We start from the raw sequence: 23,952 nt of genomic DNA, 5'->3' as shown, positions 1-23,952 counted from the left end.
ATTACGTGGAAGTGCCTTATTTTGCATGTCAAATTAAAAATATATTGATTTACGTGTGACTATTCTTTTTGCCGTGAACATTGGTCGGGTAAGGTTTTTAGTGGTCATTTTAACCTTTAAGGATCCAAATTGAGCTCGGAATTGACAAAAATTTATAAATGCGTCATTTTGCATGTATAAAATGACATTATTAAGCTTGAAATTTACATTATTGGACACGCAAAACTAGAGATTTATGTTAATTTTTTTTCAATTTCGAGCACATTTTTGGCCTCCACAATTGCCCCCAAAACCTTGTCTGGGCAATTTTTGCGACAAAAGGAATAATAACATGCAAATTATTACACTTTTTGCCATGCAAAATAAGGCACTTTTGTTTTTTTTTGTCAATTTCGAGTTCAATAAGATTCTTAAGAACCAAATGACCACTAAAAGTTTTAACAGAACATTTTTCGGTATGTAAATCGAGAGAAAAAAAACATTTAATTACTGACGAGTGGGCCCTACTAACAGTTTCTTTGACATTAACTGTTAGTGGGTAGCAAAATATATATTTTTTTGTTTTGGGTGATAGTAAAAAAAATTAAAATTTTAGTTAGGTAACAAAATCAAAGTGGTGCTTTTTAGTGATAGTACGTATAAGTCAAATTTTCCTAATAATAATTATAATGCATAATATTAAAATAGTATTAATAGTAGTAAATAACTATAATTATATCAAAAAAGTAATAAGTATAAAAATAAAAACTTGTTAAATAATTACAAGAAGATTCAATGCAGATCAGACAAATTAGATTAGATTAGATAGACAGGAAACATTCAAATTAGCCCTGACCCGAAGCATTCAAATCATATCATAAATATTCAGATCAGACCAAACTTATTCTTGCAATGTCCAGACCAAATCACCTTATTTCAGGTGAAGAGAACAAGTCCTTAAACCCATGCATTGGCATGTGTACAAACTATTTTTAACAAAAAACTTTTTGTGAACACCCAATTTACTATAATATTAGTGTACATCGAATAATATTTGGGCAACTTTTAGCCAATTTGAGATAACTTTTTGCCTTTTTTTTTTGCTAACCTTAAACTTGATACAATTTTAATGTAAATAGGCAACTAGATAAGGTTTATAATAATAATATAATTACTTTCAGTAATTCAATCACTAAGATTTGATTTTCACTCATTTAAACTAACCTATAAAACATAGATAACTATTATTTGTATTAGGTTACTTTTATACATGTTAGGGTAACTTCATTCATTTTAAGGGTAAATTCTGATCATATTAGGAAAACTTTACAACAAGTGTATAGTAATTATTATACACTCGATTTGTTTAAAAAGTTTGTGTTTCTTGAAAGAGAGTTCGATTTAGTTTAAGAGAACGTCAATTGTTTCACTTCATTAAGAGACTAAGAGGAAGGGGGGAAAAGGGAAAGGTTAACATCCTTAACCTACAGGTCATCCACCATCTAATATGTTATCGAGTACTCTGCATAACTTCCACGAGTGCATTGTGTAGATCATCAAAAAAGAAACCAAAGCTTTTTCTGGTCGGTTACCATTTTCTAAGTAATCGAGTCAACTTGAGTTGAGTTTAGACTTGTTCAACAAGTTGGGTTCGGGCTTTAATTAAATGGGTCGGGCCGAGCCAGGGTTAAGGCTAATTTGAAATGGGGCGGGTTGGGACATGAGTCATAAGGCCCAGCCCATTCAAACTTTGAAGACAGAAAAAAAAATCTAACAATGGTAATACTGCACAAAAATCTAGCTGGTCCCTTTGTTTTGAAAATGAACATTTAATATAACAAAAATGATTGCACCAAAAAAAAAAAAGGAAATAACAAAAATGAACATTTTCTTGCTATAGGATATTCATTCTTATAAAATTTAAATGTTCATTTTCATACTATATGATGTTCATTCTAATAAAATTAATGGTTATTTTCACTTTGAATTAATATAAATTTTTTTATTTGCTCAATTGTATAAAATGTTCATTTATATGTTAAAGGATGTTCAATTGACATTAGCATTAAAATAGTTAGACATAAGCATTTTGTTCATCGTTGAAAAACATATTGTTGATTTATTCAATTGGTATCAAATCATACATTTCATCAAATTGCATGACATTTTTTCAACAGAATTGAAAAAAATCAAGATAATTTCTTTTTAATAGATATTCTTTCAACTTTACAAAGCACATAGTTACTTAAACTATATTTTGTAAAATAATAATAAAAAAAAAGAGTTGGATGTTCAAATTTATTAAAATTATTAATGTTCACAATTTTAACAATATATGTTCATAATTGTAGCACTATTTTTTAAAATCCCTACTACTCATACATATCTAATATATATGCAATGAAAAGTACAAATGTTATTTTGTTCATATTCGTATGAGTGAATGTTCAATTGTTTGTATACATTATATTTAACGTTTACGCAATAAAAGTGCACATGTTATTTGTATACTTTCGTGTAAGTAAATGTTCATTTAATATTTGTATGTATTATATTTAATGTTAATAAGTACAATGTCAAAATATGTTCAATATAAAATGTTTATTTTTATTATATTAAATGTTCACTTTTCAAATGAAGGACCAGCCATAAGACCAGCAAAAAATGTTTTTTTTTTTCTAGTAAATGTTCATTTTTGTTGGGGAGGACTAGCCAACTAAAGTAAGAAGATGTTCATTTTTGTTAGGTTTTTTTTTTTTTGGAAATAACCACCTACTATTATTGTCGTTTTAGTAATTACCACCTACTATTATTGTCGTTTTAGTAATTACCACCTACATTCTTATGTTCAATGATTTTTTTTTTAGTAATTTTTTTTGTTTGTTTGTGTATTTTACCACCTACTATTTTTAAAAACATGAAAATTTTCCACCAAATTTTCCAAGCCCTCATATATGACGTCATCATGCCTTCTTCCTCGATTCTCATGTTCAATGATTTTTTTTCAATATAAATTAAAATTAGATTAGGGAAAAGCATTTAGTAGTCGATTTAACATAATTCCAGCTCACACGAACATAATTAAGTCACTAATATGTGTCAATTATAATTTGTTCTTCATTTAGGGTTTATCCCAAATTTGGGGAATTTTTCAAATTGAGATATTTTTCAAATTAAGCATTATTTACATTGATTAAATCTATATAGAACTAATATATATGCTCAATTTAGGATTGTAAATCATAATTTAGAAAAATGTTTGATTATAAAATATCCCTACAATACATATGAACCCTAATTTTTCATATCAATAATTAGTAATAATTTCTTAACAATAATATCAATTTCAGTATTAATTGAAGACATAATACGTTTTATCGATGCAAACTAGTCCCAATTTCATAAATTAATCACAAAATAACAAACTCCTAATTTCATTTCAAAACCCTAAATGATGAACACCATCTTATAGTTAGCCCCAATTTGTAAATTAGGTACCTAATTTACAAATTTGTTTGCATAATTTGGATTTGCAATTCAAAAATCGAAAAACAAGGTTAGAAAAAGGAATAAAATTAAAAAAAAAATCCGTTGGTGGGGCCCAAAATGACGTCATGTAGGCAATCAGGTGGGAAATTATCATTTTTTTTAAAAAAATAGTAGGTGATAAAATATAAAAAAAAACAAAAAAAAAAAAAAAAAAAACTGTAGATGGTAATTACTAAAACACCAACAATTGTAGGTGATAATTGTTAGAAAATCCTTTTTGTTATAGTAAATGTTTCTTTTCAAAACGAGGGATCAGTTGGTCTCAGTAGGGGTGAGCAAGGATCAGATATCCGTATCCAAAAAATCAGATATTTGATATCCGTATCCGATCCGAAATTTTCGGATATCCAATATCTAACCCATCTAATAATATGGGTTTTTTTTACACTTTAACAATTTAAAAAATATATATACATAAATCAAACCTTGCAACTTGCTATCAAAATATCAATCATACACCATATTCTTATCTAGTAAACCCCCAAAATTGAAGAAACTGACTAGAGAAGAGGGGATTCAACAACCAAAATAAATAAAAAAAAAAAAAAAAAGGTTTCAAATCAAACCCATTGAAATTCAAACCATTAGTCAGATACGAAATTTTCATTAATCAGCATAAAAGAGAAGATAAGGGGTAAATTATACAAATCAGATTATTAACCAATTCTAACAAAAAAAATTGACGAATTAAATTAACAAAAAAAAAATGAGGGAATAGACGAGAAATATTACAGACATTGGCATGAAATTAATCGAGCGATGATGAAAAGTTTCATTGATGGTAGAATAGATTAGGACAATGAGCCAAACCCTTATCCTAGAACAATGCAACGACCACCATTGTTGGAGCTCGATATGACATTGAGAAAAGGATGTGAGATTTGAGAAGTCATCATGAACAACTTGCCATTTTCAGAGCAGAGAGAAAACTCAGAAATTGTCGATAATGACGGCCTACAGAGCAGAAGACGAAGAGGGAGATGAGGAGATCTGAGATGAGAGAGGAGGGAGGAGGGAGGAGGGAGAAAATAGAGGAGAAAGAGAAAGAGGCAGATTACATTAGGGACTTAGCACTTAGGTTTATCCGAATTTCGGAATTTTTGTAAAATAATATTTATTTTTTATTATTTTTTTTTTTTGTAAAAAATATGTTTTTGACTTTTTTTTCGAATATTCGGATATTTTCGGATCGGTTATCTTAAATTTTCGGATCGGATGCGGATTGGAATTTCGAATTTTCGGATTATCAGATAATTTTGCTCAGCCCTAGATCTCGGGACAAGCTAATAGCCTAATACTTGTTGGTAATACAGCCCATTAATGGGTCTTTATTGGGCCTTTAGCTCCTTGAAAAACCTGAATTACTAGCCAGTACAGCTAATGCGGTAAACACAAACTTCGTAGTAACTTGAGAAGTCGGAACAAAACCAAAAGACGATCAAAGCAAACGCCGTTGCTGCCCCTCTCATCCGAGTCGACTCAGCTTCAACTCGCTTGCTCACCTCCTTCTTCTTCCTCTTCTAGGAAGGAATTTTCTAAGTTAGTCGGGTAAACTTGAGTGATGAAATACAAGTTCCTATTTCCAGTACAATAGTGAATAGTCGACACTTCCTTTCTCTCCCATTCCTCAACAATGGCGGTAAACTACATGAAGCTACATAAAAGGGCTGTCTCCCAAACTCCTTTCTTCAACTCCCTCTTCTTTCGTCGCCATTTTTGCGACAAAGTACGAGGTTCCTCACTCGACAACTCCGAGGTTACTGCTCGTGTCACCTCCGCCGCCAAAAACTTCCATAAAGTTGACCCTTCAAAGGTATTATTTTCTATTTATTATCTTATTAATTTCAATTTCAGTTTTTCAATTTTAATTTTGTGATTAATTGATGTAAATTTCGTCGATTGCACTGTTAATTCTTGTATAAAAGCATCAGATTGATTACTCAATTGAATTTTTACTGGCATTATAAGCTTCGGGTTTTGAAGAAAATTAAATTAAATTTGTTTACTTTGGATTTTTATATTGTGCTGTTGAATTTGAAGATTTTAAAATTACAGATCAAAATTAATTCGTTGTTGAGTTCTTATTATGCTATATTTGTTTTGGTTGTTGTATAGGGTAGATTATTGACTGGAGCAACAATAGGTTTAATTATAGCTGGAGGAGCTTATGTTAGTACCGTGGATGAAGCGACATTCTGGTATTTTGTTTCCGATTCATCGTTATTTCGCTATGCAATTTGTGTAGCCATTATTAACATTTTGGTGATTTTAATGTTTGATAAAACTTTAATATTTATTTCTAAGCATTGCTAATATCATCTGCTCGTAGCATGAAAGGAAGGGCAATAGGAAAAAAAGAGCCCTTTGATTTATGGAAGGCAAAACATAGTGTCTTCAACGTTTGGTTAACTTTTCTATCCACAATTTAGTGTACTTTCGTTGAGGCTTTGGGCTTCATAAGTTCATATGATGTTTAGTCTTAGAGACTCTTGATAGGATAATGTCGGCAATGTCGCTTGATTTTTAGTTTAGGTAGCCTTGATTTACGGATCAATTGGCATAGAATAAGGTATCTTCATAGTGACTGATTGACAGTCATAGGAATGTGATAAAGCTTCCCACTTCCCAAGCTCTTTATGGAAAGTAGCTCTTTGAAGTGCTCATATACCAATTATTAACTTTAATGTAATATGCTAACCTCATAGAAAATTGCGCAACATTTGTTGTCATGATTTGCAAAATGGTGGCAAATAAAGAGTGATTTTTTGACAAGAGAACAGTCGGAATTGTGGCAATACAACTTGTAATGTGTAGTTGGATTGTCATGTGTAATTGATAATGAAGGCATTGTGAGTTTGATGATCATGTGGGAGAAGTGAGATTTGATTGATTGATAGTGAAAATCTTTTCTGTTGATGCAAAACCATCTAAGCAACATGTTTCAGTGCAGCCAATCCAAAAGAAGCTAGCATTACATGCAAGGCACCTACAGGACTGACTGAGTTAGTCAAAGCAGCAGAGATGACGGAGTTAGACACTAAAAACTAGTGAGACATGCTTATGACTAGGCAGAATCACCTATCAACCAGAGGCTACTTGAGGAGTGAGATTGTTGTTATTGCTGATCCTGGGTAAAATTAGGAATTTGCAGATTCAACTAAGGTGACAAGACACATATTGATTTTTGAGAGTAATTAACTTATACATTTGGAATTGAGGGTGCTAAGCTTTGACATCCCATTAGGGGACGAAACTCAAGGCTGGCATATTGATTAATAATTTTGTCGTGGCGGAATTCAGAAGAGCCAAAACTCTAAACATATGCAAATCTTTTAATAAAATGGCTCAGTTATTTCTTACCTTTTGGATGGTTTTTTTTTTCTTTTTTCATGGATATTTTCACTTGTTAGTCATGTTGTATTGATATAGTACTGTGCTGCTGCGCTGATCCCCTTCTTTGACAGCCCTCTTAATTTTCTGCTCTCTTTGGCAGTGTAATATAGCATTGCACCCTTTTGTGTAAAATTCCTCGAGTGTTAAGTTTCTTCCCCATTTCCAGAGATTTTAATGATGGTATATTTTAAGAGTTAAGTATGATTGGGATTCATGAGATCATACGGAGTACCATTTAGAAACTAATATTTACGGATTTGCTTCATTCTGCTTCAAGGTGATACTGTTATAACCTAAGAAAAAGGTTATGCTGTTATAGGGACTATATTACAGGCTTTTCATATTTTATCTTTGGTCATTTTGTTTTATTGGTTTCTTTTAGTTTCAAGTTAGTTGCAGGATGGAAATGTTCCCAGGAGTTGGCTCTGTTGAGTGTTGAGAAGTTTACAGAATGATTATCTAACATTGTTGCATTGACAGTGTCAAACAGATTAGGCATTTGGCAAAGCTTGCAGCTTTAACATAATTTACCTTGTCAAACAACATGTGAGTAAGCAACAATATGATTGTAAGGACAGCTAAGTAATTCACGAATCAATCAATAACAGAAACCAAGGTTTTTTTTTTTTTTTTTTTTTTTTTTTTTTTTTTTTTTTTAATTTTTGATTATTTGGTTCAGCAGTCTTCGATGTTGACTCGTGTGGTGGTGATATATGGTTCACGCGATCAAGGTGGATCACAATATCATCTTTGATTGGGAACGAATTGGGCATATCTATCGAGTCAATTTTGAGATTATCCTCCCTATGTTGAACCACCATATGATTGACCTCTGCATGTTGACTTCCACCTGACGCTGAAACTTTGAAGTTGTCTGCTCTCTTAATTGTAATCAGATCAGAAGAACTGTCAGAGGAGATATCTTTATCCAAGACCAGAGTGCTATTGCTTAATTGAATCTTTTCAGCTACCAAATCATTTAAATTACAATCAAAGTTTCTCGATTCAGATAATGTGCTTCTTAAGTCATTAGTTTCCTCAGCTGTGGGCCTCAATGGTAAAGTCTGCACATCCTCAGTTGGAAGTGTTGAATTAGTTTCTAGTGCACCTGTACCTTCTGATTCCTCACCTGCTTCAAAAGTCTCACATTCTGGTGATCCTTCTGCTAACAGCTTATCAAACTCCTCAGACGTTTCATTAATCTGCACATGATTCACAAAATGAACATTATCCCTTTCACTCACATTGAAACACTGCCCATTGCTATTCAAAGACACCTCCTCCAAATTTGCCTGTTCTTGATGATTCAAAATAACAAGGTTATCAGTATTGTCACTTGTTGACATACATGCCACCTTAACAGCATCTTCCCCTATTTTTTCAGTCTGGTGTTCAGTAGAGTACGGAACAACATCCTAATCAAAATGTCTGGTAGATTGCCCATTGTTGTCTATATTGAGCACCATAGTTTCCTTTTTTTTCTTGACTCAAAAATCCATTCAGTCTACTTGCTGTATGAAACAAAACACCTTGAGGTTCAGAAGAAATTGTTCCCAACGGATAATCAACCGCTACAGTATCATCTTTTTGTTCTTCATAATTAAATTGTCCAGGACCCAGAACCCAATTCTCTTGAATTATTTCCCTAACAATCTCTCGAACAGTTTAAAACGAACCCCCAACCTCTTTATAAGTTAAATTCAGAGATGGAAAATTCCCATTATTAGAACTCTGATATCTGCAAACCAGTCAGCAATAATTTTGAAATAGCTAAAATCTAATTCCTCAGCTCATACACTTTAACATATAAAAGAAATGTACCGAAATGTACCCTACTTCAACCAACATATTCCCTAGTCCTTTTATACTTGCAATTGAGTAAAATGTTGTTAGAATTCAAGTCCTTTTATGAGTTATATTGCCAAAGGTATATAATGAAGGGAATTACTGCACAGTGATTGAATTCTTGACATTTTTGTCTGTTAATAAGTGACTCAGACTAGCTTGTCATTATTGTGATTTATTGTCAACAATGTCTCCATAGCTGATTCTTTGGAGAAGTATTATTTCATATCTTTCTAATCCCTCATTATGATAAAAGCTGTATTCTTCTTCTGCAGTGGTTGGTTGTTTTCAGCGACAAAACTTGTGAATCCATTCTTTGCCCTATTAGATCCAGAGGTTGCTCATAGATTGGCTGTCTCAGCTGCTGCTCGTGGATGGGTTCCTAGAGAAAAAAGGCCAGATCCTTCCATTCTAGAGTTGGAAGTCTGGGGAAGAAAGTTCTCCAACCCAATAGGTCTTGCTGCTGGATTTGATAAAAATGCTGAGGCTGTCGAAGGTCTGCTTGGTCTTGGTTATGGCTTCGTAGAAGTTGGGTCTGTTACTCCTGTTCCACAGGAGGGCAATCCAAAGCCTCGTATCTTTAGATTGCGGGAGGAACGGTAATTATAATTTTGAAACAATCTACGTCACATGCTTTTTTTTCATGATTCTAGCCTATCCTTTCTACCTTTGATCCCGCATAAAGAGGTGTATAAGCGTGTGCACACTTTTGGCTGTGTTTGTCTGTTAATTTCTGCATAAGTACATATATAAATATACATTTTACACCGATGTACACCCACATACGCACATGCGCGCTTACATCCTATCAATAATGCCTGTGATAGAATTACAAATTAATTCCAGTGATCAACTGTAGTTTCATTTCATTTGTACGGTTACCTATAATCCAGTGTATCATCACTTTTCCTATGAACAAACAATTAATAATTTGAAAATTCCCCATTTTTGTAAATTGATCTTTTTTTATCTAAAAATATTGGCATATAGTAAGGTGAATCATCTAAAATCTTCTTAGAGGTTATGTTTATATAGAAACCACCCAAAGCTTTAGCAAAGCCTGCCTAGTGTCTATGGATATAAAAAAATGGGAAAGTTGGTTTGGACTCATTTGTCCCCATGTCATCCCTCAGCTAAACCCGTATAACCACAGCCCATAACATCCATCGCTTCTTGTTCAAGCCTCAATTTGAGATGCGCATCGTTAACATTGGTTTGAGGCTGGCAAATTAGGAGAGAGAGCCTGAATAGGAAGCCATAAGCTATGTTAACTTGTTAAGTAATAATAAGACCATGTTGCTGCATGGGTTTCATATAGTTTGTTGGATACATGCAAACATTCTCTCTCTAATATCTTGCATTTGATTGACATATAAACAGTGCTATCATCAATCGCTGTGGTTTTAATAGTGAGGGTATACAAGCTGTTGCTAAACGTTTAGGTGCACAGCACGGCAAGAGGAAGTTAGATGAAAGTTCTAGCACTTCCCCAACTGCTAATGATGGGGGGAAACCAGGAGGAAAGGCTGGCCCAGGAATTCTTGGTGTCAACCTCGGCAAGAATAAGACGAGCGAAGATGCTGCTAACGACTATGTACAAGGAGTGCACACATTATCCCAGTATGCAGACTACCTGGTAGATATTCTTTTGTTTCTTACTTGCTTTATGTTTAATAATTATTGAATTTGTTTCCGTAAAGTAAATTTTAGCTACTGTGAGTCCAAATTTCTTTTAAAGGAGCTATCAAATATTCAGCCTATATAAACATAAATATACAGATTGTGTGTATACCAACTTTGTAATTAGGTGACGTTCAGATTCATCCATTTGCAACAACATAACTAAAACACATGTTTATAAGCATTTATCTAACTAACCTTCGAATATTCTATCAAAAAATTTAAGGAACAAGCTTCAGCTTTCTCAAAAGCATCTTGGTGTTGAATTTTGCACTTTTTGCTATTTACAGTACTTTTTATTTATGGACTGTATCACTGTGATTAATTTTCTTGTATGTTTATAGTAGTCATTAATTCTCCTTGAATAAAGAATGACTAAACTCATACTCCCTCCAATCCTTTTTGTTTGTCCCATTTAAATTTTTGCAAAATTTCCAATGCATATATTACGCAAATTTGTGCAATATAATGGTGAAAAGCTGATATTTTGAAAATACACGTTGATAAGAATCTAACATGATCTCACATGAATGTGTCTTTTGAATAAAGTTTTCTTTTCATATCAAATACTCTAAACAAGTCAAAAAAAAAAAAAAAAAAAAAGAAAAAAGAAAAAAAAAAAAAAAAGAAAAAGAAAAAGAAGAGGGAAGTAGAGTATATATACTACCTCTATTTTTTGGTTCTACTCAATTGTTTTAGATATGTAGGTTAAGCAAATTTTGAAAAAATGTGAGTGAATGTAAAGTGTGTAAGAGAGATTGTAAAAAGGTGGATAGAGGTAATCTAAAGTTGAATAAAGTAAGAAAGAGTGTGAAAAGATTTAATTATTGTGGGTTATGTGGGGTAAGATGGTAAAGGCCTAAAGGGGATATGCCTAAAATAAAATTAAGCAAAGTGGGTAGATCATACAAGGATGAACAAAAATGGAAAATACTTTGAACAAATAAGAATTGGGGGATTATTTATTAAAGATATAAACTTTTATATATATCAATAAAGCTACTTACTAACTTATTTACTGGTTTACTTTGTGATGGGAAGTTGGCCAAATGTTGTTTTGGAATAACCATTACAAGTTTTCTCCAAAAATTTATTTTAATAATTTTAATATGTATTCCTCGTGAAAAATGTCTATACAAGATCTAACTTGAGGAGGCCCTCATCATGGGTTGAACATGTCCAGGGATAATCCATCCTTTTGGCTTCCCTTTAGTTGATGATAAGGAAACATGTAATTGGGTTCCTTTCTGAATTTGCTGGCAACAATATTTTTGGGTGGTTAAGTATTGAGTTTAGCCATTTTTCATCTTAGCTAATTCCCTTTTGTGATCTAAAATTATATTCTTTTTGATAAATGTTTTTTTACAAGATTTTTTTTGCTGTGTTGTGTACTGTTTGTCTATTTGGGTTTAATTTTCTTTTTTCTACATTGTTTCCATACCTATGTCTGTTTTAATGTAATCTAGGTTATGTAGTGTTTTATTTTTAGTCTTTTTTTTTAAATTATGGTTCCAGCTTTCAGATTATATACTCCCTCCATTTTTGTATAGTTGTCGCCCTTGTCAGGCTTTTCCCACTTGGATTTCTACTCTATTCACATAAGCCACTTTGACCTTATTTAGCACATTATCTTGTAAGATGTTGGATTTATTTCAATGTATAATTTTTAGCTTTTTACTAATTTGTAATTAAAGATATTATGATCAAAGTTGTGCATTGGAAAGCTTGAAAGTCAAAGTGAAACAATTACCAAAAACAACTAATCTGTATCACATCAAAATTCTAGTATGACCAATTGTCCATGAGTCTGTATCCGAAGTCCATTATATCTCTGTCAGCTAGTACCAAATGGTTGATATTTCCTAGAATCTAGAGATGCAATTAATCTGTTAGCATTTTTATGTTGGCTTTATAGCAGTTTGAAAATCTCTACCTTTTAAAAAGTATGAGATAACTCTTATGAATAGAGTTTGGACAATTATATCCACTAAAATGCTTGATTACTTATTTGCCCTTATTAATGTTGATTGTCCTTTTATTAAACTCCTCAAAGAATAGTGTGCGGACATTACCCTTAAAATATCTGTTTACATATTTTCCCTCATTAATGTTGTCAACAATTAAGTTTCCGACATATGGTTATACCGAAATAGCTCATCGGACATGACTAGCTATGGCGCTTGCATCGCGCGCGTTAGCCGCCCTAGTAACTGTAAAATTTTGTGAAAATAAGCAATGTATATGGTGGGGGCTCGTCTTGTTGATTGAAGAAAGTTTTTTATTTATTTATTTATTTATTTAATTTTATTTTTTTTAAATCATGTTCCCTTTGTTTGGCCAGTTATCCAATGACCGGGAAGAATTTACTACAAAATTTAATTTGGTGACTTCCTTTATCTGGTGCTTAATTAATTTTTTGTTTGCCCTCTCAAAATGTTGGTACATCATGTTGATTCTCTTGATTCTGTCCCTTATGTCTTCTTTTGTATCAGCTAGAGTAATTTTTTAATTTGTGTTCATGTTTGTGATAGTCATTGGTCCTTATTGCATTTGCATCTATGTAAAATCTTACACTTTGTTCGGATAGAAGGAAATGGAAGGAAAAGAAGTGGAGAAAGGGAGGAGGACATTTTCTCTTGTTTGGGTGAAGTATTGGGGGAAGGAAGGGGAGTGAGAGGGAGGGGTCCATTTTCCCTCTCTCATCGATAAGCATAATCCCTCCAAAATTGGAGAGATTTGGAGGGAAAATGGAGCTCACCTTTCCCCTCCCCTCCCCCCCCCCCCCCTCCTTCCTTTTTTCCTTCCTCCTTTGTTATCCAAACAATGCATTACAGCTTGTTTGGATACAGATTCAAGAAGGAAGGGGAGGGAAGGGAAGAGAAAGGGAAGGGAGGGAGGAAAAAAATTCGCTCCCTTGTTTGGATTAAGGAGAAAAGAAAGGGATGGGAGGGAGGACGAAAAGGAAAAGAACAACCAACAACAACATTGTGCTACTTTGTTCCATTCAACCACCAAATTCCTATTCACAATCAAACCAAAAACCCTTGATTTTTTTTATTCTTCTTAATTATCTTCCTCCATCAGCGCATGATTCCTTCATCTTCAGATCAATCATGGTGAATTACACAATTCTTAAATTCGAGCGAAATTTCGATTTCGGAACAATAATTGAATTCCTTCATCAAAGAGCTTAACGAAAGAGGCAGAGATAGAGTTTGCTTGAAAGCTGGAAGCCATTGATTACGGCGACAATAACAATGGCGAATTGGTGGTGGTAGAAAATTGGAATTAGGGTTAGGAAATTGGGGAAATTAGCGTAGAATTCCAGCAATTGGAGGAGATAAAAAATTTGGGGATTAATTTTTGAAAATAAAAAGGGTAAAATTGTCATTTTAAAAAAAAATCAGGTTGTATAATTAATTTTCCTTCCAAATCTTTTCAAATTTGGAAAGATTTTACTCTTAAGCAATTATTGAAATAATTTCCCCCCATTTCCTTTCCTTCCATTTCCTTCCCCTCCATAATTTACTATCCACAAAGGAAATTGCATCCCTCCCTTTCCCCTCAAATCCCTCAATCCAAACAATGTGTTAGTTACTCTTTATTTATTTATTTATTTTTAATTGGCTGTCACAATAAAATTTAAGTTTTAGCTGATATCACAATATGTTGATGGTCGTGTTAGCTACCCAAATCTGTTTATTGTATGCAATACATAAATCTAAAGTGTCCTTTTTTTAATCAGGTGATCAATGTTTCATCACCAAATACACCTGGACTGCGTCAGCTTCAAGGAAGAAAACAACTTAAGGATCTTGTTAAAAAGGTTTTGTCTTCAGATCCTATGTTTATATCTACACATTGCTTTTACTCTACTAACTATGTTGTGGAAAATATGTAGGTTCAAGCTGCTCGTGATGAAATGCAATGGGGGGATGAAGGTCCACCTCCGTTGCTTGTGAAAATTGCCCCAGACTTGTCTAAACAGGACCTTGAAGACATTGCTGCGGTACCTGTTTGATTGTGAACTGTATGTTCTTTGTTAAGTATCTATATACTATATTAAGATTTTCTATTTCATTCCTTTCCCAGGTTGCGCTTGCTCTCCAAGTAGATGGACTGGTAAGCTTTCTTCTTCATATTAGGTTATCATGCCTTGTCTTACGATAAAATGTTATATTTTCTGGTCTCCATTGTAGATGTAAATTGACTTTTTTTTTTTTATAAATTTCTTGCTTGGATTGAAGAAGGTATACTTAATTCAAGTGGATTGATAGTAGGATAATAGAGTTTGCGAGCAAACAAAATAATGTTTTACTTTTTTTTTTCAAATTGAGTGTAGAAAATGTCCTCCATTTGTGTTAGGATTGGAATTTCTAACTGTATGCTTTCTTATACTATGAGGAATGAGTGGCACAATAGTACATATTTGCATGACTGCATGAGTATTTATAAGACTTGGTTGATAAACTTTGGGAAATTTGATTATGGTAATAGATTGCTCTTAACTTATAATGTGCTACCTAGTACATTCTAAAAAATTGTTTGGTTCTCTGCAGATTATATCAAATACGACTATTTCAAGGCCTGACTCCATCAGCCAGAATCCTCTGTCTCAGGAAGTCGGTGGTTTAAGTGGGAAGCCTTTGTTTGACTTATCAACCAGTGTCTTGAAAGAAATGTATAACTTAACAAGGGTATGGTTACTCCATTCCGAAATCCCTTATTTTATAGCGGGTGTTTTCAACTACAATCGCAAGCCTGCTAACTGCAAGACAACCTTAATGAGATGATTCTTTATTACTTAAAAATTATCTTCACTTCTTTCACAGTATGTAACTTTCTGAAAATTCCCAAGGCACTAACACATGCATAGGCGTAAGGAGAGTGAATTCTTCCACAAATATTGAATGCTTGTTTGTTGTAGCTCATCATATAAATAAGACTATAGTAGTCTGAAGACTGATTGGTTTTATGTATATATCTTGCTATTATTTTATAAATTGCTTCTAACTGTGCATTTGCCTGCTTTCTGATTTCAATTAGTTGATTGGTGATCCAGCACCACCTTCTGTCATCTAACTGTTTATAATATTCCTCATTTCTTGAAATTTTTCTTGTGAGTTGTGAGCATGTTTGGTACTCATCATTTGGAATTTTATGAGGGAGCTTGATTTGAGCTCTCTTTCTAGCTAGTTTTAAAGTTCCCTTATACCAGGAAGCTATATGTTACCTATCGGCTGAGCAGCATAATATCATTTTGGTGAATGAATTTTGGCTTGTTGATTCCTCCATTGCACGAGAAGTCGTCCGAGTGAAAATTTCATCCTGATCAATTTTTTGTGGAATTTTTTTTCCTCCTTTTATTATGCGGATTTTTTTTTTGGAGGGGAAGGGACGCTGTAGACCTGTAGTTGATGGTGGGCTTATGATCATTTTGGCTCCATTAACATGCATTGAGCCCCAATTGCAAACATGCATTGAGCCCCAATTGCAAACATGCAAGCCTATATAGTAATATAGCAGATTAGCAATTATATTAGCTAAGCTTGGTTTTGGGTGTGTAACTTTGGCTATATCCGTTTGTCAAGGAAGACATAACCTATGAGCCGTGTTTTTTAGTATTGCTATGTTTCTTAGGATATTTCTTCCCCAATTTCACCCTTGACAATTGGTTTAACAGAGCTCCTTTTTTTTTTTTTTTTTTTTTTTTTTTTTGTATTTTAATAACAGGGGAAGATTCCTTTGATTGGCTGTGGTGGTGTTGGCAGGTTACATTTTAACTCATAGCAGCGTTACTTCATTAGTATGTTACTGTAGGTAAGATCATATTTAAGCTATAAGCCTTTTGATTGATTTTGCAACTCTGTTGTCTTTAAATCAGTGGAGAAGAGGCGTATAAGAAAATACGTGCTGGAGCTACACTAGTTCAGCTGTACACTGCATTTGCCTATGGAGGACCTGCCCTTATTCCGCGAATAAAGGTATATTATTGCTTTAGCCACCATTATTGGTAGTTCGTGTGCAAATGAGATGCTATCTAGGTGATTGGATGTGAGATCTGTCCTGCTTCAGTAGTGATTATATTAGCTGAAGAGCAGGTCCTTAGTGGGGTGCAACCACGAGGTCACTCTTGCAGTAGTACCATGCTCAGAATATCTTGATGTTAAAATATTCTGTTTCACATTCTTGATGATCTTATCCTTAGGCTGAATTGGCTGAATGCTTGGAGAGGGATGGATACAAGTCGGTCCACGAAGCTGTTGGTGCTGATTGCATTTGAGTTCTGGACAGGCAAATTGAGTGCCATGAGAGTTACCTTAACCTGCTACTAGTGACTTTCTTAAGAGTTCTCAAGGAGAAGCAAGAAAGTTTAGTGAGTCCACGTTGCTGAGATTTGGAAGTCAGCTCTCAGACAAGGGAAAAATTCATCAAGTGATTGATTGAATACACTGCGTATATTAATTTATATTTCCCCCACATTACATGGTTTTTATGCCCTTGCTAAAGGATGTCTGTTGGTTTTCCCTTCAACTTTCATTTTGTTGGGTTTGGGGAGTTTTGCTGCACCCGAGATCTTATAAATGGTTAATTAGATAGGGATGTGAGAAATTTTTTGATGGTAACATGTAATGGTTATTATTACACTGGAACGGTTAGGAATTGTAAAGTTCAGACATACATTTGATTATTTGAAAGTGCTTGGACCATACCTTGTAAGGATTCCCGAAAGAACAAGAACTGCACGTCTTATCTCTGGTGCAATCAAACCTTACAACACATTGTTTGAAAATGGAAGGAGCAAAGAACTCGGTTCCATACGAATTGAACTAGGGGATGAATTTCTGTCATGAAAGTCTTTTCTTGACGTACCTAAGTACGAAAGTGGTAAGTATCTGACTAATTTCATGGTCAACAGATAAGGTAAACTGTCTACTTTGGAATAGACTTGGTAGGAGACTTGGGATTCTATGGCCGACATGCCATGATATTGTCTCCCTTTAATGGCTGACTGTGAACTACTCAGTAAATTAGGGTGGAATATCGTGTTTTGGACACAAGCTAATCAGATAATTTCCAACAGTAAATCATCACATGAAAATCTATGACAAAGCATACTTTGATTTGACTACTAGAGTATTAGTAAACTATGTTAGAATGTAGTCACGTTGTCAAATTATTTTATGCTTTAGGATAGGATTTTTTTGAACCACTGCTGTTTATTTTTTGTGAATAGCTACTATTTTTTTTTAATAACTATTATTATTTGAAAATTTGTTATAATACTTCTCACAAAAAAAAAAAAAAAAAAAAAAAAAAAAAAAAAAATTGTTATATTACCAATTTACTACCATTTAACAGGAATTGTTTAAAAAAATCCGTCTTATAGAACCCACTTGAATCAAACCTTAACCATCATCTACTCCCCTACCTAAATCGAACCCTAACCACCCACCACTTCCCCCACTTGAACCGAACCAGTCACCCACCACTCCCCTACCAGTCTACCTCCACCTCCACCTTTCACCCTAACCCAACTTGAAATCCCACCAGACTCAGACTTATCTAGCCACAACCCCAACCTAAAACCCCACAAGACCACCAACCCTGTAGTCTGTTAGCCGTAAACCAAGACTTACACGGCCACCATCGCAACCCAAAACCCCCCTCCTTCCTCTTCACCTCGACGTACTCCCATTCTCTCTCCTCCCTGCCTTCTGTTGCTATACCCCACCCCACTCACCGCATCACCTCTTCTCTCACCTCCATGTGCCCGAACTTCAACGCCAACAACATAATCAAGATGTCGAAATGGTGTGGGTCTAGTGGGGGGGGTGGTTGGGTGGTTAAGGTGAGGTTCAACCTTTCAGGTGGGGGAGAGTGGTGGGTGGTAAGGGTTTGATTTAGGCAGGGGAGTGGTGAGTGGCTGGTTCGGTTCAAGTATGTGGGAGTGGTTAGGGTTCGGTTCAAGTGGACCCCACAAGACGGATTTTTTTAACAATTATCGTTAAATGGTAGTTGTACTCAAACAAATCTTCAAATAATGATAATTGGTTTTTTTTTTTTTTTTTTTTTTAAAAAAAAAAAAAACGGTAGTTATTCCCAAAAAATCCTATAGGATGTTACATGATGTTGTAGAAAATATCTATACACTTATTGTGTTCTTATTGATTGTAATAGTAGATTATGCACAAAGTTAAGAATAATAAAAACTTTTGTGTACACCGGGTGTATAAGTGTCTAAAGAATAATTTTAGGTTAATTTTTAACTAAATTTGGGTACCTTAACCTGTTTTGGGTTAACTTTAAATTTGATTACCTTCATTCATTAGAATTTGATTTTTACCTTTTAAAAAAGAGCAAATTATTCAATAAAAAATGAGCAACGTTTATTTATATTTGTGTAACTTTTGATCATTTTAGGGTAACTTTACAACTAATATACAATACAATTATACCCTCAATTAACTTTGATTTTGATTGGTTAATGAGAGTACATTTGATTTTTAGTGTTTTAGGAGAAATAATAAAAAAGTGCTGCCATCAAATTTGGTCGAGATATTGTAAAACAGTGGGGCAAGCAAAATTGGTAGAGAGAAATAATAAAACAATGTTGTAAGCAAAATTGGTAGAGAGAAATAAATACTACTTGTATTAACAGTGGTGCAACAGGTAACTTGGAGAAAATTAAGGCAGATACTTGTTGGACATTTAGATCAATTTAGCTAGTTCTAATTGTTACATAATACATACTTGGCAAACATTAAACATGCAAAGATCAAATTACATTATTGGCAGAGACAACAATCCTTTTTACATTCATCAGTAGTTCATGTTGTGAGGCTTCGGCCTTCTTCACTCACCGTTGTAATCTTGTTGCAATGTTTACTTCTTCCTTTTGTCGCAATTGCTTGACTAACCATGCTTAGTAAACAACGGATGATCTCAACCTTAATCCGACCCCTCTTCGGAGGCAATCTCTCCTTTTCTTTATTTGCATCAGGGCTTGCAAGTACCATTGAACCAAAGCTAAGCAGCAAATAAATGTCCTGTAAAGCTAAGAAAGAATTAAACAGGACATTCAACTTTCAAGTAGTGTCAAGAAAGAAATGGCAAAATTAATTTGTAGTATCATATAAATGTATCAATGTAGTGTATATAACAACATTGTGAAGCTCTAAAACTGTAGGCAAGATTGAATGATGTTTGGAATGGTGAGAATATAGGGAGGCAGAGTTGGTGAATGTAGGGTTATAATGTTTCCTAAATCCATTGCATGTTTAGGCAAAAGTTACGACATGAAGAGACTACTTGCACCGTTGCACGTGTGACTTGATCAAATCATAACTCTTTCCATTCTCTTACATTAATCATTTTGAATTTATTATGTACTAACTACCAAGTGAGTAAGACTCAATTTCTTGGTATGATAATGAAATAGTTTGACTTGACTTATACGTATAGCCAAAAAAAAAAAAAAAACCACTTTAATTAGTATTTAAATCTCTAACACAATACTCTCTCCGTTTTTAAATATTTGTTCCACTTCTCCTAAAACGTTCCATTTCTTCATGCGCGGAGTTTTAGGAGTAATTGAAGAAAGTTATAAAATATGGAGGTAGTGGGGTAGAGGAAAGAATAAAAACTTGTAAAAAGCAAAAGTAATAAAATACTCCCTCCGTTTTTTTATTTATTTGCATCACTTGTCTTTTATGGGTGTTTTTTTTATTTGCAACACTTCTATATATAGTAACTTTATACAATATTTTATTATTTTTGTTTCTTACTTTAACCCCCACTCAAATTAACTTATCATTTATCTCTCTCATCGCCCCCACTATTCTTTCACATACTTTCACTTTTATGTCCCCACATTACTTTTACTATAATAAATTATTCTTCTACTCACGTAATTAAATTATAGCAAATTCACTTTCTTAAAACTCCGTGCATCTTCAAGTGATACAAATTAAAAAAAAACGAAAAGAGTATGATTTATGTTAAGTCCACTAGTTTAGAGAAATGAATTAAATATTGTAAAGGATTTTCAAATAAGAAAATGGAGCAAGAATTTAAAAATGGTAGGAAATAGAAAGTGGAGCAACCGAGCAAGTATTTAAAAACGGATGAAGTATATACGATCGCATGAACCCAAAAAAAAAAATCTTTAATATATGAAGTGTCTATTAGAGTATTAGTAAATATCTTTTTTTTTTTTTTTTTTTAACAACTCAATAAGCAAACTAGTAAATATCGTTACTTTGTTTTTAGATGGTTTTTGCATATATAAATGGCAAAAAAACAACTTTAACCATTGTATTATTCTCTCATTATTAACGACATTATTATAATTTATCATAAAAATTAATGGGAAAAGATAATATAATTTGCTTTAATCCAATCCAATGTTACTGTCGTTCGTCTTTTGTTATACTCGTATGATGAAGAACACTTAATGTCTGCTCAAGCTCAACTTGTTTAACGGCCATTTGGGTCAAATTTCGAGAATTTCAAGCTCAAAATAAATTTTACAACTTTTTATACATCCTCTATTTTTTGTTAATGACACGCCCACTTTTTGCAATATTTAAATATTGGTTTTTGACATAATTTTTTATTCATATATGTAGTTGAATTAGACATAATGTATTTTTTCACAATACAATATTATTTTAATTTTTTGTTATAGACTCTATAAAATGTATTCCTCTTTGACCGGACCCGCTATTGACCCGCACCAACCCTGACCCGATCCATCCAATAACCAGGTCTACTACAGATTGAGTATTAGACAATTTATGATATTACGAGTAATGAATAAACTAATGTCTTGACATAGATGAAAATCTCAAGTGTGACACTAAAAAAAACCAAAGAGAATATAATGTTCTTTTTTTTTTTAACGAAATACTGTACTTCGTATACATGTTTAATAAATTTATGAAAAAAATAAGTTTATTCAAAAAGAAAAAAAAATGCTTAATAAGACCTAAATTTAAGGAGGTGAAGTCAAAGTCAGCTCTTAGTCTGAATTAGGGGTGGTTATTGGGCGGGTCGGTGCGGGTCGGTGCGGGTCATTAGCGGGGCGGGTCGGTTGCGGGTCATGATGAATATTTAGCGAGTCATGGTCGGGTCAGGGTCAATGCGGGTCAGGGTCGGGTCAGGGTCGAGGTAAAAGTAAAACGGGCCATTAACGGGCCATTAACTTCTACTAATCTTTAAATAGCATACTAATCTTTAAATGGTATACTAATCTTTAAATAGTATACTTGTGCTCAGACAAAGATATATGCAGGATCAAAGTCTCATAAAAATCTTTCACATCAAAATAAAACCAGAAGTAGAGCCTGTGTAGAGAAAACCAGCACGCCAAAATAAGTTCACCAAGAGTACTAACCCTGTTACATCAATTGTAATATACTAGTTTCTAGATTTACGAAATACTACTAGAATGGTCTAGTTCATTGCCAACATTTTAGCAAATGTTCTCAGATACCACAAAAGAATGAAGCAGCAGTAGGAATGAAACAAGCTCTTTGGCTCTGAGTGCTTCATGAACTCAGAACAGCCTCCAGCAACAGCAGCAGCTACAAAGCACCTCCCAGCCACACCAACACAAGCAACTACAGAACCAAAAAGCCAGCAGCACACAGAAACAAGACCAACTAATCATGCTAGTTTAGTCAATTCTTATACTACTATAATCAAATCAAGCAAAACTCCCAAATTATAATTAAATCATCAGCTTAGTCACATTATATTCATTCAAAGTACTACATATATTAGTAGATAATATGGGCTTTGTATGAATATATAGATGGATTAATAGTATACTTTATCAAGCCTTTATTGGTTTGATTTAATTCAAGTATTTTCAAATTGTAGCTAATATAGAAATGAAAACATTCAATGGCACAAGTGCAGAAAATATGTGACATGATTAGCACACAAAATTAAGGGTTATAATCATTCATCCATGAGTTCAGATCAAACACAATTATAATCAAGCAAAAAAAACTCCCAAATTATAATTAAAAACACCAAAATAAATCAGCATTAGCAACACCAAGAACAACAGACTCATAAGTAGCAAAATTACCCACAATCCTTTTATCACTCTCCAAGCTCAAGTAAGAAGCAAAATCACCCAGAAGAAAATCCAATTTGAATTGATTTTCGATCACATCATATAACCTAAACCGGATCTTCAATCAGATATTAAAATTGAATAACAGATTAAGAGAGAGAAAATGATGTTACCTGAGACTCTGAGTGCGCGGCTTCAATGGAGAACTCTGAGTGCGCTTCAATGGAGAACTCTGAGTGCGCTTTAATGGAGAACTATTAAGTTGCGCTTCAATGGAGAACTCTGAAGTTGCGCTTCAATGGAGAACTCTGAGTGCTTTAATGGAAAACTCTGAAGTTGCGCTTCAATGGAGAACTCTGAGTGGCTTCAATGGAGGAGAGAGAAAATGGAGGAGAGAGAAAATGGAAGAGAGGTAGTAGCTGACTGCTGACCCTTACAATTATTATTGGGCTCTTTAGTTTAATTATTAAATTATTGGGCTATAAAATAAAACCCTATAAAAACCCTATAAAATAAGACCCTATAAAAGCCCTGTCCATTAAAAAATTAAAGGGTCAAAACCCTTTAGTATTAGGCCCGACCCTTTTGCCATTGGGTAGCCCTACCCAATAACCAGGCCTAGTCTGAATAAATGATTCATGAAGCGAACAGTAATTCCATGCCAACATTAGCAATTCCATAAATTACTTGTTCAACCAATATAAACCACTTTGTTTGTCTCCTTTGAAAATGATTTACGCGTCAACAGATTCATCAAGTCATTTTGAGACTGAGAGTTCCATAATCACACAATGTGAACAAGAAAACATAGTCAATACCAAATCATATTTGCAATAAACATACTGCTAATAGTAATTTTTGATTAAACAAAAATCTTTTGGGTAAAATCCAATCATTCAACCTTAGATGTGTCATAATGTCAGGTCATGCTTGAAATAGTCCGTCAATATGTTAGTTTTTGTCATAGTATAATCAAGTTGGAAAATTTTTACACGTTTCCCCGACTATAGCAATTATGGTTTAACCGGCAGTATCATGCACATGGTACAAGTAAAACTATAATCGCTCTATTTGCTCATTTGTAGTTCCCAGAAATGAACAGATTTAACTAAAGAAACAATAATTTTGGTAGTACCCCATAGCCCTTCCTTAAACTACAATTGCATTCAATGGACAGGTTCCTGAACTCCAAAGTTGGTACTCGACTAGCTGAGCATGACAGCATACGTAAAAGGTAAAAGGAGAAGGTTTTTTTTTTTTTTTTTGGGAGAAGGGGTGATTGAATGCTATTCGCATAATCATTGAAGGGAGTACTGATCGAGGAAATGGAGAAGGGTTGATTGAATGCAAGGCGCATAATCATTTTAAAGGGAGTACTGACCAAAAACTGAATTCTAGACTATCAGAACTCTAATAGA

At 33.6% G+C, this 23,952-nt stretch overlaps 1 protein-coding gene across 1 annotated transcript; it reads left to right on the top strand.

Moving 5' to 3' along the window:
• The first annotated feature begins 4,455 nt into the window (after positions 1–4,455).
• Positions 4,456–17,239, top strand: LOC110728534 (dihydroorotate dehydrogenase (quinone), mitochondrial-like). The gene is made up of 11 exons (XM_021908173.1): positions 4,456–5,341; positions 5,644–5,726; positions 9,042–9,365; positions 10,147–10,402; positions 14,192–14,272; positions 14,348–14,455; positions 14,539–14,568; positions 15,006–15,143; positions 16,180–16,217; positions 16,331–16,430; positions 16,655–17,239. Exons 1-11 carry the CDS (start codon positions 5,162–5,164, stop codon positions 16,727–16,729), a joined length of 1,413 nt encoding a protein of 470 aa, XP_021763865.1. The 5' UTR covers positions 4,456–5,161; the 3' UTR covers positions 16,730–17,239.
• Positions 17,240–23,952: the final 6,713 nt, after the last annotated feature.

Source organism: Chenopodium quinoa, unplaced genomic scaffold, assembly GCF_001683475.1.
Source record: "Chenopodium quinoa cultivar QQ74 unplaced genomic scaffold, ASM168347v1, whole genome shotgun sequence".
Classification (NCBI taxonomy): domain Eukaryota; kingdom Viridiplantae; phylum Streptophyta; class Magnoliopsida; order Caryophyllales; family Amaranthaceae; genus Chenopodium; species Chenopodium quinoa.
The sequence above is the reverse complement of the archived record's forward strand: the minus strand, read 5'-3'. Positions and strand labels throughout refer to the sequence as shown.